Below are 18,220 nucleotides of genomic sequence, written 5' to 3'. Positions count from 1 at the left end.
AAAAAAAAAATTTTTTTTTTTCCCTTTTCCCCCCCAAAAAACCCCCTCCCCCCCCTTTTTTGGGGGGGCCCGGGGGGGGGGGGGGGGTGGAGAGAGGGGGGCAGGCGTGTACTTTTAGGCAAATGAGGGGTGGTTAAAAACACAGAGAAGCAACATCTGCGTATAAATGTGTGCCTTATCTTCCTCACTAACTTCCTGAAAAATTGCTGTTTCTGAACATTCCATTTCCTTGAGAAGGAGAAATTGTATGTAACTGTCACACACTGTATGTACAAAGGGATTTCTCTTTGTAGTCTTCATCTCATCGTATGGGTTTCACTGTAGGTACAGAGAGGGAGAAAGGGGGAACAAACCACAAAGAGCAGTATAAAGCACACCCTGTGTCAGCAACACAACTCCTTCAATATCATCAACGCTGACTCTAAGTAATTTCTGGTGGAGTTGAATACATCATTAAATTTCTATTTGTGTTCTGCCTGAGGCTGTTTCCTAACCACTAATTGCGAGTGAAGGTCTAGAGAGCTTTTGTAAAGGGGGCAGAACACAAGCAATGTCCTGGTCTGTAGCCAGGTGTCAGTGTACTATGTAATGGAGCAAGAGTGTAGGGAGATTTCTGTTTCAGCCTTTAGTCCAACCAAGATTTAAAAGACTTACAGAAAACAGCTTCATGGGGTTAGAAGTGAGGTAGTGGGGAGAGGAGGACAGGGGGAGTGGTAAACATATCCAATAAAATCCAGGGATAGAAAACACCCACACAAGTTCACAGAATACAGAGGAACAAAAAGGAATACTTCCCAAGCCATAAGTGGATCAGGGCATAGGGTGAGTGGGGCACAGTGGATTAGCCACTAAATGGCTTCAGTGATAATTATCAAATCTGTTCCAATTTATTTTTTTATTTTTTTCCTTTTTGTCTTTTTTACTGACCGGTAACGGGATCGCAACCCTCGGTGTCGCGCCCGTACCGGGGACCGGCAACGGGATCGCAACCCTCGGTGTTGTGCCCGCACCGTGCTCAGCCAGTGAGCGGGAACTGGTCTCCACATGGGATCCGAACCCTCGGCGGGAGCGCCGCCACGCTCCCAAGCGGCGCACTCTCCAGTGCGCCACCGGGCTGGCCCGAAATCTGTTCCAATTTAAATTCTGGAGTGAATTCTTCTCCTGGACAGGTGAAAGATTGTGCTTAAACTATGCTTACATCATTAGGATGTAACAGATTTGAAAATATTCTTTTGCCTCCTGATTCCAGGTGACTTCCTTTTGGTTAAAAACTAGAAATACTATAAACCTCACAGGATGGAAGAACAGTCTTTTGATACAGGTGAGGTGAGAAGCAAGATAAACTTACACAGTAAGTGAGAAAGTCTATACCTCTTGGTCTTCTCCCTTGACCACTCCAAGTCTCTGACCGACCAGAGATGGCAGTTTATTTCCTTAAGAAGCCAGTAATGGACACTTGTCTGTTGGCTTTGCCCATAGCAGAAGTCCCTTTCTTGGGGCCCTTTCGTTCTTCTTTGGGTTCTCTTTTCACGGTCATGGCAAGGGGTCTGTGTACAGAGGATGTCTTCATCTTAAGCTCCTCTTCGCTATCTGTGCAGGATTCACTCTCATAGACTTTTTCAGTCACTGGTAGAATAAGAAAAAAATGGGACACAGGTGGGTTGAGTCATTTACTCTGTCGAGAGAAAGAAATGTCTTGCTCACCCTAATCACATCATACTGTCTGATCAAGGCAGGTATGCTCACCTAGTACCAAACCTTTCTCCCACTGGGAGATCAGATCTAGCCTCCGGTAGGAAGCATGTGGCATCCTGAGCTCGCACAGCCTCTAGTTGGGACTCAGAATTAACATTCACCCTTCCTCCCTCACTGCTATGTCCCACACCTTTAAATCGGCCTTTATCATTTAATTGCCCAGATCTTTTATTTGGGTCCTGGTCTATGCTAGCTAACTTCCTGAGCTCTACATCTGAACTGTCTATAACTCAAACACCTTCTTTTAACTCCATGCTTTGACTGGTTCCTTAAGTCTTATCTCCCTGACACACAGTGCCCGCCTATTTTCATTGCTAGTCTTAAATCTCTGGTCTACTTGCCAGCCCCCATTATGGCTAGCCAGGCTCAACACCATGGACTCTCCTGGCTAGCTCTATCCTGATGTCACCCACTCTCTGCATATCCAAAGTACAGAGAATGGAGATCAGTTACTCAACTGTTTGGTTCTTAGTTCTGAATGAATGCTAATTAACCCAAGATTTAGTAGTAGTCTACACGATGAAGATAACTGTCCTAAGCAAACTCTATCAGATGACACCCTTGAAAATCTTAAGGAAGGACAATGATAAAAGGAGAAACAAAGTTTGCAGTTCTCTTACTCCCTATCAGCCAAGGGCATATTCTGCCTTTTCTCCTGCCATTAAAACTCACTGAACCCTCCCCAAGGGAAACTTGGAAAAGAGCCATCCCAGTGAGCAGTCATCATAAGTATGCACCAAAGGGCACAAGCACAGACAGTGGCTTCCAACCATGATGTAACAGAACTGATATGGGTCTCTTCAGTAACTATTGCAATACGTATACCACCCACAAGAAACAGTACAATGCCACCTTCCTGTGACTTTAGAGAGGTGCAGCAGCTGTATAACCAATAGTGAAGTAAAACATCTTTTCTTAGCTGAAAAGAGTAACTTAATATGCACAATAAATGCTCAAAAATGATTAAAGTGAAAGGTATTTTTTCCTCATTTAATAACAGTGATAGTTTCAAGCTCTTAATTATTGATAATTCTTTCTAATAAATATATTTGTCAAATTGTTCTAGAGGCATAGGCCTTACTACTCAAACTGTGCTCCACAGACCAGAAGCATTATAATCTCCCACGAGCTTATTAGAAATGAAGAATATCAGGTCCCACCCATGGCCTACAGAACTGGAATTTAAATTACAACAAGATCTTCAAGTAACGCACATAGTTCCCAAAGTTTGATAAATGTTGCTCTAAGATACTTAGGGAATTTCCATGGCATACTTATTAGTTCAGCAGTTATGACCCCAGAACACCGTCCCCTCATCTCACATGCATTTTTAAAAGCATTATGAAACTAGATTAATGGGACAAAATTATAAGCTGTTATTTATTTGATATCTTAAATTAGGAAAGTTTGAAGAGCCATCTACAGATACCGAAAAAAAATGACTTACTACTAATTCGTGGTATAAGACTTTGTTCTTTCATAAGCTATATTCTGTATCCAAATGGCAGCACGTGTATAATACACTTCAGCATCAATTAGCTTGTTATTTCATTACTTATTAATGAAACCAATGGCTGTCTCATTGCCAATTTTGTGTAACACACTGCTTGGGGAGTTAAAATCCAGTCAGGGCAGCACCAACCAAAATTTCTGAAGCATTATACTCAACTGCTTTGCTCTTAGAAATCCACCCCTTGTTCAGGAGTCCATCCCAAACTTATCTCAGGGACCCAACTCCCTAGTCCCTGCTATAAACTCACAGAAAGGGAAAGGTCAGCTTTTTAAACTCATAGAACAAATCTGATCCAGCACAGGACAGGGCAAAGTACATTTGGAACAGTCTGAGCAGAGAGGAAAGCAGAACTCCTTTGTTGGTAACCATTGCCAAGATTCATTAGGTTGAGCTTGGACTAAAAATCTTTAAAAAAAAAAAAAAGTGCTATGTGAGCACAGTTTTCATTGTTGCATCCAAGGCTCTTAGCAATCCTGTGTGAAGACAGGAGTACAAAAAGTCCACATCTCACACCTGGCCAAAATTTGAGTACTATGTTTTGAACAAAGCAATAAGTAGCCACAAATTCCCAATGAACTCTCACAAAGATATATTTGAATTTTTCTTTTGGGGTAGAAGGAGGAGAAAAAAGGTGGCACTGATGTTTTTGCCCTGTTAAATTTAAAAGGAAAAAAAAAAAAGAAATTCAACAGTAAATACATAAATTGCCACCAATGGCCAAACTAAGAGGCTTGAAAACAAACTATTAGAAGACTAAAAGCTATGGGCCGGCCCGGTGGCGCACTGGATAGTGCGCCGCTTGGGAAGCGCGGCGGCGCTCCCATCCGAGGGTTCGGATCCCACGTACAGACCGGTTCCCGCTCACTGGCTGAGCGAGGCGCGGGAGCAACACCGAGGTTTGCAATCCCATTGCCGGTCCCCGGTCCGGTACGGGGGCAACACTGAGGGTTGCGATCCGTTGCCGGACACGGAAAAAAGACAAAAGACAAAAAAAAAAGAAGACTAAAAGCTAAAAAGAAACAAAAAAAAAACACTCAAAGTCCAGAATTCATAGGCTAACAAGAAATTTGGCACTGAAAAGAGAATTTCCACATGACATGTAAGAAATTTTATTCCGGGCCGGCCCGGTGGCGCACTGCTGCAGTGTGCCACTTGGGAGCGCGGAGGCGCTCCCACCGAGGGTTCGGATCCCACATACAGACCGGTTCCCGCTCACTGGCTGAGCGAGGTGTGGGTGCGACACCGAGGGTTGCGATCCCGTTGCCGGACATGAAAAAAGACAAAAAGAAAAAAAAAAAAAAAAAAAGAAAGAAATTTTATTCCCCAATCACATGCTATAATTAAAATGGCAGAGGCTTTTTCAGAGGAGTGGGAGTTGGGGAGTAATGGGACACGGCACACAACCAGCAGGATGTCTTCACTTGAGTTAATAGCCATTTTACCCAGGAAAAGTTGATTCTTCAGAGCCAATCAATCTTTTTAAGACAGAAATTTGAACTGGAAAAGGAAAAACCAAGAAAGGGTGGGGAAACCTCTAGGAGGTCTATGTTGTGGTAGGTACCACAAGAAGGGAGAAATGACAATCACGGGCTATCCCGTGATTAACAAGGGGTTTAAGAGCCCAAACACACAACTCTTTCCAAACTCAGTCTGGGATCTGAGCATCCCATCAGGCTTCAAGTGCTAAATCCTAAAAGCCTCACAGAAATCTGGTTTGAATGGAGAAAGGGTAGAAAAAGCTAAAACATGGCTGAAGAATCAGCCAGTGACTCAAAGCCTGAATTCTAATTCCCCTCTAGGCCTTCATAACAAGCACATGATTTCACCTAACATGGCTTACAATTAGGAAACATAAAGGAAGCAATCTGGGTGAGTCACACTCCCCTGAAGAACAAATGGGACCAAATACCAAAGACGATTCTTGATATTCTCTTCAGATTCTAATCATCTGCAGAGGCTTTCCCCCCCACTGTTCAAATTTATAAAACAACCATTCTAAAAAAACAAATGTTTCTCAATATCTATAATAACAACATCTTAAGTTTGTTTTGTGGTTTCCACCTTGACAGTGTTTTTAGATATATTACCATACCTAAATTGTCATAACAACCCCACATTTAGGCAAAATGGGTATTTTACCTCCATTCCATGGATCAAGAAACTATCTACCCAGAGATGACATGGCTTTCAGCTAAGATCTTAGTGCTTATTTTTATAGTGTACATACCAAACAAAAACCCAGGTATTCTGACTATAGAAGTAGCATTCTCTATACTCTGCTACTTTAAAGTGTGGGCCACAGACAAGCAGCATCAGTATCACTGGGGGGTCATTTATATGCAAATTAAAGTTTAAGACATACTGCTCTATAAGGGATTATGATGCCTCTCTATGGTAATAACTCTATCTCCAGAACTGGAGCCAAAAATTTGTCTTACCTATACAGCCTTCCTCATCTACAAAGGTTTTAGATTTCAGTACGCGCTTTCGTTTTCTTTTGGTTTCTCCACTTGAGTTCTAAAAGATAGGAGGAAGATCAGAGGATACAATGTTAAATTGACCAAATGAAGCTACAGAGAAAAATAATGAATGCTTTTTAATCTATAATAATCACCTTCCATTGTGATAAAAAGTTGAAAGAAGAACTCTACACATTACTTTTAGGGGACCAACCTTAACACACAGACAAGTTAAGCTCACTGTATGTATAGGCTTGATATTTCATTGTTTATGAGAAGGAATGTAGCATGCTGAGGAAAGAACTGTGCTCATTCAGTCAACAGACTTTTGTTGGGTAGTGAAGGCACCATGGTTAAAAAGACAAATAGGATAAGGACTTTAGTGGAGAAGAGAGACAAGGAAAGCAGACCACTGCAATATACTATGGTAAGGACTTTAATGGAGGACTAAGGCAGACATCATGGGAGCACACAGGAACAGCCCCTAAACCAGACAAGGGGTTTCTACGGCATATGCCTTTGCTGTAGATACTTGCTATGTCAGCCTTGACATTTCAACATTACAACCATCTTATTTAGTGTCAAACAGGTTTCACTAATATCAATTTCTTTTTATCTCCACTGTTCTCTTTCATCTCATTTTTCTCTCCAGATAGAGGAAATCGGTGCAATATTTAAATGACAGTCTTAACACAATGAATTAAGGAACACTAATAGGCACAAAGGAAAAAAATGCATCGGCAGCTATTTTCTCAACTCTTCACTATCCACACTAATGTAGACGAGATCATTCAAAACTATATTTCCCCATTTGTTGCCAGCTTTTCTCATCCAGCCGTTTTCCAGAAGAGCTTGTGAAGAGCAACAAATGTGCGTGAGTTGTTTGTTCTCCTCTATCTTTCACACTTTGCTCTGATGCAGGCAGGATCTCTTTCTGCACAATTCCACCAGGAGTTGTGCAGCACAGCCCTGATGCTGAAGGTCATGAAAAAACAAAACAAAACAGAAACAGTTCCCAGGATCCACCTCTGCAAACTTCCTGAGACTACCTCTGACAATGAAACTTCCCTTCAGGAGAGAAAAGAGACCAATTCTATACACCTGTAGGAGAGCAGAATGAGATAAGAGCCATCTTCTGGCATATGTGAAGTATACAGCAAGTGGGATAATTTAGCATAGTAGCTGCAGGTTCTTGGGAGATAAAGGACATGGGAAATAGAAGCACCCCAGTAAAGCTTTACCTTTACCGGGAGAGGCTCAGGCTCAGTCTTCGGCACTGGTTCAGGAAGTGGAGATGAAGGAGGAGGTGGGGACGGTGACTCAGCTTCATAAGCCTCAGGAGAGTCTGGGAAGACTAAAATAAGGAAACAAGCTTAGATAAGAGAACTACAAGCACTTTCTGGTACAATGCCTTCTCCATGGGCTCTCTAAACTGCGTCTGGCAAAGGGCATTTTGCAAGCAGTAGTTCATGACAATCAAGGACTGTGCAGTTATATAGTTATTTTAAAAACATACTTTGTACAAATAAAATCAGAGAATCAAGAATTATTAGAGCTGGAAGTACCTTAGAGATCATCTTAGCTAAATGCTGTATTTTATAGCTAAGTCAGAGTATGAAGTTGATTTATAAATATTGATCACCCACCATGTGTCATGTACTTTAATTTACTTATTTATTTATTTTTACACACCAGTAAGATAGAATGTATTTCACTTTATCCTCACAACAACCCTAAGAGACAGATAACCTGTCAGTCTGATTCCACAGCCTTCTTATTCCAACTATCCCACGCTGCCTTACCGTTCAGAACCAGACATCCCTCAAGATCATGTAAGTGGAAATAATCCTCAGATTCTACCAATACAGATAACCTGTCAGTCTGATTCCACAGCCTTCTTATTCCAACTATCCCACGCTGCCTTACTGTTCAGAACCAGACATCCCTCAAGATCATGTAAGTGGAAATAATCCTCAGATTCTACCAAATGTTCCATGCCAGAGTTTTTGAGACTGTGACCTGAGGATTACTTGCAATTACCTGAGATGTTTGTTAGATTGAAAATGTCCACCTGATGTTAAGAGCACAAACTTGGGGGTGGGGTGGATGCTTCTCGTTAAAATGATAAGCATAATTAAAATTGTAATAACTGAGACCTGCTCAGTATTTTGTATGGAAACTATTTCTAGTGATTGCTTCACTGATGAGGCTTGTTCTGCTACACTGAAATGAGCAGGAAAGAACACTTTTAGGAAAGAAATATTGCTGTGAAACTAGTATCTCCCAAGAAGAGAGAGCCACCAGAGGGATCCCATCATTTCTTAATAATTCCAGAAAAAGTGGTCGTAGTATAAGGCCCATAAGAGGGGAAATGAAAATCCTCAGCTGACCTATTGCTTAATCACCACAAAGAAACTGCTGGTCAGGGGACTGGGTAGCTGCATAGCCTCACCTGCTCCCTGAATCTCCTGGCTGTATTCAAATTCTTAGCACAAGTCTTGGATCTGAAATTCTCCCAACTGATTAGGTCAGTGTTAAAAATTATGACAGTGGAGGGTTCAAGGCCAAATGACCTAAAGAGGTGAAGGAGAACAAGAGCCAGAACAAAACAATAAATTATACACTTCAAGTATGAAATGGGCCCCAAAACTTTATAAGCTCTGGGAAACAAGAGTCAGAAATGTAAAAGAAAAGTGATCCAGCTATTAACCCAGCTCTGGGAGGCTAGAACAGGATGGGAGCTCAAGGTAGAAAAAAGTCAAACCCCAGAACCAAGCATCCATTGTTCTGAAGGAAATAGCTGTTAAGAGAGCTTGGCCACAATGGTAGATGTGTTAAAGTGGTGGGAGGAAAGTTTGGGCAGTAAGGAAGCCAAAGAAAAGAAATTTTTAATACTCACAGTAATAAATTCAGGCATTCTTATTCTATTTCCAGTTCTGTAACCACTCAGCTCAACCAAGGAAAACACTTAATCCTAGTGGCTCCCTCTAAGACCCCTCTCACTGCTGTTTGTTTATCTAGGTCCCCCCTCCAGACTCTAAGCTCCAAAGAGGCAGACATACCACATTTTCCCTGACGTTAAACACAGAGTAACATTTTTTTTTAATAAAACAATCATTTTCTCAGCTAAATTTAAGATGAGGAGCATCCAGGTCAAGGAAGACAGCATGTATCTCCCTCTTCCTTCCACATATCCCCCAAGAGAAACACTATGACAATAAAAGAATACAATGTTATAACCCCCTGCCCCCACAACAGGGAAGAGAACAGAAAAAGAGTCAAAAGCCCTTAATGAATAAAAAATTTCAAAAAATCCCTAGAAGGGCCGGCCCGTGGCTCACTTGGGAGAGTGCGGTGCTGATGACACCAAGGCCATGGGTTCGGATCCCTATATAGGGATGGCCGGTTTGCTCACTGGGTGAGTGTGGTGCTGACAACACCAAGTCAAGGGTTAAGATCCCCTTACCGGTCATCTGTAAAAAAAAAAAAAAATCCCTAGAAGATACAAGGCAGATGGGAGAAAGTTGACAAGAGAAGCATTAGTCAATTACATGAATCAGACACAAGAGATTACTATCTATTATAAAACTTCTACTTTATATGATTTTTTAAATTGTATCTATTACTTTGTTTAAACTTTTAAAAAATAAAATATTTTAAGAAAGAAAGGATAGGGAAAACAACTGGAATTTTCTGGACTTTGATACAAATACTGTATCAATCATTCACTCTCATAATATCTCCACAAAATCACTATTTTATCTGTTTTATACAACTGAGGGTCAAAGAAATAAAAAAACTTGTCCACATTCCAAATCAGAATCTGTGTCAGTCTGCTTTAGTCTTTATCATCAAGCCAAACATTCTAACTCAATACAGTTTTAGTGACATAAGCATAAAAAATGCTTGATGCATTGATCTAAATATATTTGTAGCAAATCTGCAGGTCTTCCGATGAAAGACAGTGATGTTTCAAGCAGTGAAACATCACTTATCTCAGGAAAACAACCTTTGTTGGGGCAGAATAAAAAATGTAGTAAAACTAATTACAGGGATCCAGCAATGTAACCACTTGTTTGTCAAATAGTTCTCCGGCAGAGATGGGTAATTAGAATTCCTGGAAAGCATTCACAACTTCCTAAGACTTAATATTTTTTTAAATACCTATCCTTACCTAAAAAAGGATATTGATTTGCATAACATTCTCCATAAGCAACTTCCAAGGACTGAAAATGTCAGAAGAGACAAACTTGTCCGCTAAAACTTTATTTCTTCCTAGCAATGTAGATATTATTCCTAATGTTATTTCTTTCTGGGTCTGGCTTTTTTCTGCTTTACAAAGAGAGTATGTAGAACTACTAAAGGTGCTTATGACCTCATCAGTGAAGAAGAAAGGAATAGACCCTTAGGTCGAGAGTTACATATATGAATTTGAATAGAATTTTCTGGAGAAAGTACCTGCAAGTATCTTTACTACTGCTGAACACTTACTGAACACCTCAACAGGAAAAGTGGGGTGAGTAATAAGAAAATCTACTATGTGTCAAGCACTGTCTTGGCACTTTTGACACATCATCTTATCTGATGTTCATAAAAAGCCTACAGCCTATGATAACATCCCTATTTTAGAGATGAGGAAATAAGGAATTAAAGAAGTTAGGTAATCTGCCCTAAAGTCACACAGTAAGTGGTGGAGGTAATATTTAAACCTAGGTCTGTCTGACTCCAAAGTCCCTGCCATTTCTTCCGCTCCTGCTGCTCCTTTGCTAACTTCTAGCTTAAGATGGCATATCACACTACTATCACATATTCAGTGTAACAGAAATAAAACAGTAAGTTAGAGACTGTGTAAAGGTTTAAAATAAAATCCTACTGGCATTGAGACAAAGAAGAAATTTAAGAATAAAATGGCTGAGGTTTATAAATTTAGTCAAATGCCAAAAATTATCTTTGCCAGAGGAAAAAACCTGAGAGCCTCTGTTCTATATCATTTGTTATTATAGGTTGTTCACCTCTATTACATTTCTTCACACTCCTTTCCAAACTAAATAACCCCACTCATATTTCTAATCACCCACAGGTATTTTGTGGGCTATAGATCACAACTAGAAAATATTTCAGAAGTATGTGATGAGTGCTCAATCAACCACAGCAATTCCTCGACCTAGAGCTGACTCCTTCACTAATAAAGTATCTAGTTTACCTTTTTAAGGTACATTAGGCTGATAGCTTCAAAGACTTCCAGAATCTTCCCAAAGTTCTTTTCCTGATTAGAAATTGGGAAGACTGTTCCAATTAGCACATTCACATGGTATGGAACATGACCAATACACAGAATATCACAGTTCTTAAAAAATTCACATGAAGGTAGCCAAGTTTTTTTTTTTTTTTTTTTTTTTAAAGATAACTGGTAAGGGGATCTTAACCCTTGGCTTGGTGTCATCAGCACCACGCTCAGCCAGTGAGCTAAACGGCTATCCTGATATAGGACCCAAACCCATGGCCATGGTGTTATCAGCACAGCACTCTCCCAAGTGAGCCATGGGCCAGCCCTTGAAGGTAGCCAAGTTTAATTCCTAATTATTTTTCCATGTGTCTACATGAAGTTGCCTACATTTCCTCAATTATTAACAGGTCAGAATGTCACTTGATGGTTCTTATTTCATCCACACACTTGGGAATCTTCCTTTTAGTAGCCTTGGTCAAAGCATTCTGATAAATGACATGGAATGAAAATATAGTAACTGTCCCTCTGGGATGCTAACAATGTCCTACCCCTACTCATTCTAAACAGCCATTGAAAACCATACCTCTGAAGGACATTGTACCTCTCACAGGATATCAGGGGCCATAATCCTTAACATGTAAGCATGAATGGTAGGATCTGAATCCGCAGAAGAGTCAAAGATGGTACCTCTATCACAGAGAGATTCAAATTCTTGGTAGTATTTCTTAGGTTTGTCCATTTCTTTGCATTACTTTCACCTACATATGCAATTTGTTTTTTCACTCACTTGTATAGTTGAGCTAATAACCTTTTTGGGGGAGCCTCTCTTACCATTTTCAGCTCTTCCTGCAGCAGTTTCTGGTAATAGTAGAGTCTTATAAGTTTAGTTTTGTCCTTTAACAGCATAGCAGGTTCCCTTTTTGCATTCATTATTCTCCTTTAATCCCTTTCAGTATCAGTTTGCTTACATTAGTCTATGCACCTTTATGTGATGCTGAATACCTTTAGACTAGATTTTCCCCTATTACCTAAAATGTGTTATGCCCATTATGCCACGAATTTGTGGAGAATTGCTTATAGCAGCTCAAGCTTTTCACCACTGGTTATCAAAGCAAGCTTTTCAGGGTAGAGTTGTTGGGCATATCGGTTCAGCCCAGTTGTCTTTCTCATTAGCCTCTTTCTCTTCCTATATACTTTTCTTTACATGATTTGGAAAGAGATCTTTGCTCTTAAGGGTACTTGATATTCTTTTAAAAAGAATATCAATTATCCTGGCATGACTCTTATTGTTTGCTTATCTTACAACACTGTTTGCAGCCTAAAACTGGAAGGGTCCACAGTGTCATTCCCTTTCAACAATGACACTGTAGATTCTTCCAGTTTTACCACCTTTTTACTACATGGTGTGGAATACCACCAATATCCTCGATGCCTAGAATATCACAATTCTTAAAAGATTCACATGAAGGTACCCAAAGTAATATTCCCCTTGTAAAAAAAAAAAGAAAAGAAATGTTATAGATATTATGTATAATAATAATCCATACCCTCTTTTCCTTTGTGTTAGTTATTTTGGTAAATTACCAGAAGACGATGGTTCTAGTCAAAAGGCTAAAGTACATTTCAAACAGAAATAGGTGCTGTATGTCTCTCAATGCTAGGATTACTGCTCTCACTGTGAACCATACTGAATTATTTTTTTTAGCTCCTTGAGCATCATAAGAATTGATCCCCATTGCCAAAAATTAATAACGAAGCCCACCTTCATCTTCACTGCTATCAGACTCAGGAAGTTTGATTCTTCTCCTCTTTTTCTTCATGTTTTCAGTTTCCTTTGTCTCATCATCAGATATCTCTACTCGCTTCCCCCTGTTGCCATCCAGGAATAAATTAAGCATGTAACACAGAACAAAATGTAAGTATTCATACACTCTTATGGGTCTTGCTTTGTAACTCAAGGTCTTAATTCCAGAGGGCAGAAAAAAACAGTCAAAGTAGACCAATAAGTTTTTTTTTAAAGAATACTCTGCTAACTGACCACAACTAGGTTACTTCATGGGGTAACCAGCATAAAAAATTTCTCTAGCTCTCTATAGACCACTGGAAGCTACAACCAGGTTATCAAGAATCTTTCCAAATTCCTTATTTCCCCTACTCACCTTTTAATCATTCTATTCACCTTTTAATCATTCAACAAACATTAAATAAGCAACTACTACCTGTATACTAGGCCCTCTGTTTAACACCAAGGATGAGAAAATCAAGACGCTCTGGCAAACACCATTAGCTATAATACAATGCAATAAATTTTATCAGACAAATAAAATGTTATGGAACATGACTCTTACTTGAAAACCTTAAAAGCTAAGTAGATGCTCATCAGGTAGGGAGGGGAGACAAATATGAGCAAAGGCACAGACATAAGACTTTAAGGTGATTCTAATGACATGAAAAACCTAGACTCCACCTTGACATCATTTAGCTCCTCTGTCTGGATACTCCATCACACTACTCAGTCGATCAACAAACAATTTATCAAGGGCCTATTATGTGTTAAAGACACAAATATGTACAACATAGCCTGTCGTAAAGTCCCTATGTCTTACGTAACTTTAAATATCAACTTTTCTTTCTACCTTGAACTATAAAAAGAATAAATTAAACTCAAAGTAAGTAAAAGGAAATAATAAAGAGCAGAAATCAATGACATAGAAAATAGAGAATATCAACAAAGTTAAAAGTTATTTTGTGGGGCCGGCCCGGTGGCGCACTGCTACAGTGCGCCGCTTGGGAGTGCGGCAGCGCTCCCGCCGAGGGTTCGGATCCCACATACAGACCGGTTCCGCTCACTGGCTGAGCGAGGTGCGGGCGCAACACCGAGGGTTGCAATCCCGTTGCCGGTCCTGGTCCGGTACGGGCGCGACACTGAGGGTTGTGATGCGTTGCCAGACACAAAAAAAGACAAAACAAAAAAAAAAAAAGTTATTTTGTGGGAAAAGATTAATAAAATTAATAAGCCTTTTACAAAACTGATAAAGAGAAAAATACACACTACCAATCAGAAATGAAATAATGAAAGAATCTCTAGTGATAACTACAGATTCTACAGATACTCAAAGAGTACAGCCATTTATGAACAACTTTATGCCAATAAGCTCAACAACTTAGATGAAACATATAAATTCCTTTAAAAACACAATTTAGTCAAAACTGATCCAAGAAGAACTAGAAAACTTGAATTGCTCTATTTAAAGCAATCAAATTCACAATAAAAAATCTTCCTACAAAGAATATCCACTGTGAATTTTATCAAACATTTAAGACAGAAAGAATATATATTATACAAACTCCTTCAGAAAACAGAGGAAACTCCTCCCAACTAATTTTGTGAAGTGAGCACAATTTTGATCCTGAAACTTGACAAAGACATTGCCAGTAAAGAAAATAACTAACATAGCCCTCACAAACCTAGAGGCAAAAAATTCTTAATGTAATATTAACAAATGTAATCCAGCAATATGAGGGTACTTCAAAAAGTTCATGGAAAGATTAGTATTATCTTTTAATTCTGTTTTTCCATAAACTTTTCTAAGTACCTTTACGTATAAAAAGGGTAATACATCGTGATCAAATGGGGTTTGTCCCAAGAATGCAAGGTTGGTTTAACATGTTTAAATCAATCAGTGTAATTCACCACATCAACAGAAACACCACAGGATCATACCAATAAATGCAGAAAAAGCACGTATCAAAATTCAAACCATTCATGATAAAACCTCTCAGCAAACCTGGACTGTAATAGAACTTTCTCAACCTGGTAAAGAGCATCTACTAAAAACCTATGCTTAACATCCTGCTTAGCAGTGAAATACTGAATGTATTCCTGGCAATAACCATCATCAGTGACTGTTATACCTATGGTTGGGGACATTTTAATCCATCCATACCACATGTTCCTAGGAGGCAAGGCCCACTTGGCAGAGCCTTAACCCTGTGAAACTTCACCATTTTGTTGATGTTTTCTACGAGAGTAGCCCCAACCTTACCACAAAAGTCAAGTTTTTCTTTCCTGGCCTATCAGTGCTGACAGTGTCCTTTAGAATTTCTTTCAACAGACTAATTTCTACCAGCTATGAGGTAGTGTCTCAAATTCCTGGATCCATTTTTAACAGCTTGTGTGCTTTTTATTTTCTTTTCTAATTACATTTCACCACTTGAAAAATAAACTCATTGATATAAAAAGAAAACAAAGAACTTTTTCTCTTAAATATGACTGGAAATATTAACCCCTCAATTTGGCAATTTTAAGTAAAAAACAGATATAGCCCCCCACACACACAAAAAATTAGGCACACTTAATACCATGTCCACAAATTTAAAATGGACTAAGGAAGAAGACAATCAATTTAGATCAATGGAGGCCCCCCCCCCCACCCAAATCATCCAAACTTTGGACCCTAAATCATCCAAACTGGCTGGTTCTACAGTCTTACTTCACTAGATAAGCTATTAGCTTCTCTCTCCATTTTGGTTGTACAGTTATATCCCTCAGGCATTAAGTAGGATTTAGTACTCAACTGAAAACTGCTTGCTGTCAATAAGCCCAAACAGACCTTCTCACCCCCAGTAGAGACACTTTCCCCCCACAAGCAACAAAATTTTCCTACCTTTTTTTTTCCATCTGCTGCATCTTAACAGGCTCTGCTTTTTTGCTACATTTCTTCGGGCCTGCAGGAGCTGCCAGCTTTGGTTCAGTGACAGACACTGGAGGTTGCTCCACTATTTTTTCTTCTTTTACTGCTTGTTCTGAATCCAAATTGACTTTAAGTTTATCTATAAATAAAGTATAGTAGACGATACAGAACCCCACCATGCAATATTAATCCATTGTTCTTTTGATAGTCTACTATGTGCCAGGTAATGTTAGGAGCAGGGGCTGAAAGGATAAAAAACAGTCACTGTCCTAATGGAGCTCATAGTCTATTCAGAAAATGGCTCTCCTTTCTAATCTACTCTCTAGCTATAAATGCTTTCATTTCTGCTTCCCAGTAATTCCTCATTATACACAGCTCCCATGCCAAATGATAATAAAAGCAAGGCTTAGAAAAAACAAATACAACTTAATGAGGTATCATCTTTCTAATTTTTCAGACAAGGAAAACTAAGAATGAAAGTATTAAAAGATGCTTCCCAAGAGTACGCAGCTTACAAATGATGACAACAGAATTTGCAGCAAGACCTTTTCTTTCTTTTAATACCTGGATACCCCTACTATCTCACTACTACTTTAATGATAAAATTGGAAGACTATTTTGAAATCAGAAATGTTTGGTTCAACCTTTGCTTCACTCTGGGCAAATTATTTTACCTGAAAGTCAGCCTTCTCTATGTAAATTGAACAAACATATTTACAATATTATAAGGAATAAAAGAGATCAGTATGTGAGGTTAAGTGATTTATCCAATATAACACTGATAGAAAAGGTAAGAGCCAGGATTTGAACCTAAGTCAGTTTGACTCCTCAAGTCCTTACCCCTTTCCCTACACCAAGCTGAAAAGCAAAAACAACTACTGTGCAATGGAGAGGACTAAGAAATGCAAGCAGGAAGGGCCAAGCCATCTGAGAAACTATAGAAGTATATAATCTAGTCTTTATGCTATAATCAGTGATAGCTTTTTGCAAGTAAAGTCACAAAATACATTAGAAAGCTGTAAAAAACAGGAGGCTCAACAAGTAATTCTGCTTACACGCTGTATAATAGCTTAAGCCATCTACAGTGTAGGAAAAAAAATGACATCTTAGTCTTGGCTGTTACCCTCAGCTTAGTATAATACTTTAAATAATGTATATTATTTGAAAGTGTAGATGATGGATCAAAGCATTAAATGCAATCTTATTTACATTTCATTTTTTTGAAGACTAGAATGGGAAGTCTGAATGGTGGAAACCCCAGCCCAACGGTGGTATATTCTCTTGCATTTTCAATACTGTTGTTGTCAGTATCGGTGCTTCTCAAACTTTCCCACCAAAATATCCCAAATTGTATAGGAGAGTAAACATGTATCTCCAGATGGTTTATGGGTCAGCAGCCAACTAAAATAAAAACAATTCTCTGAAGTTACATGTGTATCTTTAAAATTTATGTAAATTTTGTATTCTATTACATAAATTATATCATGTTAATAGCAATTGTTTTAAAATTACGTGATTAGAAGGAAAAACCTCCAAATATTTCCTACCTACCTCATGGGTTAAGAAAAGAGAAGCTATCACATTAAGTCTTACACTTTCAGAAAACTGATCTGGATTAAAATACCATTGATCAAATGTTAGATTCAGTATTCAGAGTTTTTTCTCTTTGCATTGGTTTCACAATATTTTGGGAACTCCAACTTATACATATACGCAGATACAACTGGCTGGCAACAAGGTAGTTCAATTTCATTTTCAGGCAATTGTTGAGGAAAATTTAATAACATTTTCTTGTTACCTGAATGATCAGGTCACATATCATCTGACTGATTAAAAGCATCTCCTTTTTTTTTTTTCTTTTTTAAAAGATGACCGGTAAGGGGATCTTAACCCTTGACTTGGTGTTGTCAGCACCATGCTCACCCAGTGAGCTAACCGGCCATCCCTATGTGGGATCCGAACCCTTGGCCTTGGTGTTATCAGCACCGCACTCTCCCGAGTGAGCCACAGGGCCGGCCCAAAAGCATCTCCTTTTTATACTCAAGAAAATATGAAATCTTTTCAAGCAAAGAAAGATAACTGATGATGAATTTTTAATTTTGTCAACAATGCTGAATTTTTATTACATATAAAGCATTAAGTTTTTTATTGATATAATTCATATACCATAATATTCATTCTTTTAAAATGTACAATTCAGGGGCCGGCCCGTGGCTCACTCGGGAGAGTGAGGTGCTGATAACACCAAGGCCACGGGTTCGGATCCCATGTAGGGATGGCCGGTTCGCTCACTGGCTGAGCGTGGTGCTGACAACACCAAGTCAAGGTTTAAGATCCCCTTACCGGTCATCTTTTAAAAAATAAAATAAAATAAAATAAAATTTAAAAATAAAATAAAATAAAATAAAATGTACAATTCACGGGTTTTTAATATATTCACAAAGTTGTGCAACCATTACCATGATCTGATTCCAGAACGTTTTTACTACCTCAAAAAGAAAACCCCATACCCATTAGCAGTTATTCCTCATTTTCCCCCAAACACTTCAGCCCTAGGCAGCCGCCAGTCTAA

General features: G+C 39.0%; 1 protein-coding gene across 1 annotated transcript in view; it reads right to left on the bottom strand.

Annotated features, from left to right (window-relative positions):
• Positions 1-1,149: 1,149 nt before the first annotated feature.
• The window catches only part of POLD3 (polymerase (DNA-directed), delta 3, accessory subunit), a 46,792-nt gene continuing 29,721 nt past the window's right edge, over positions 1,150-18,220 (bottom strand). The window contains exons 8-11 of the mRNA XM_008582143.1: positions 12,717-12,823; positions 6,969-7,081; positions 5,707-5,785; positions 1,150-1,626 (exon numbers count right to left, since the gene is read on the bottom strand). Of these exons, the coding sequence (XP_008580365.1) occupies positions 1,427-1,626; positions 5,707-5,785; positions 6,969-7,081; positions 12,717-12,823 (499 nt within the window). The 3' untranslated portion in view covers positions 1,150-1,426. The remainder of the gene's footprint in view (positions 1,627-5,706; positions 5,786-6,968; positions 7,082-12,716; positions 12,824-18,220) is intronic.

Source organism: Galeopterus variegatus, unplaced genomic scaffold (genome assembly GCF_000696425.1).
Source record: "Galeopterus variegatus unplaced genomic scaffold, G_variegatus-3.0.2 Scaffold2525, whole genome shotgun sequence".
NCBI lineage: Eukaryota > Metazoa > Chordata > Mammalia > Dermoptera > Cynocephalidae > Galeopterus > Galeopterus variegatus.
Note: the sequence above shows the minus strand (reverse complement) of the source record. Positions and strands in the feature narration are given on the sequence as shown.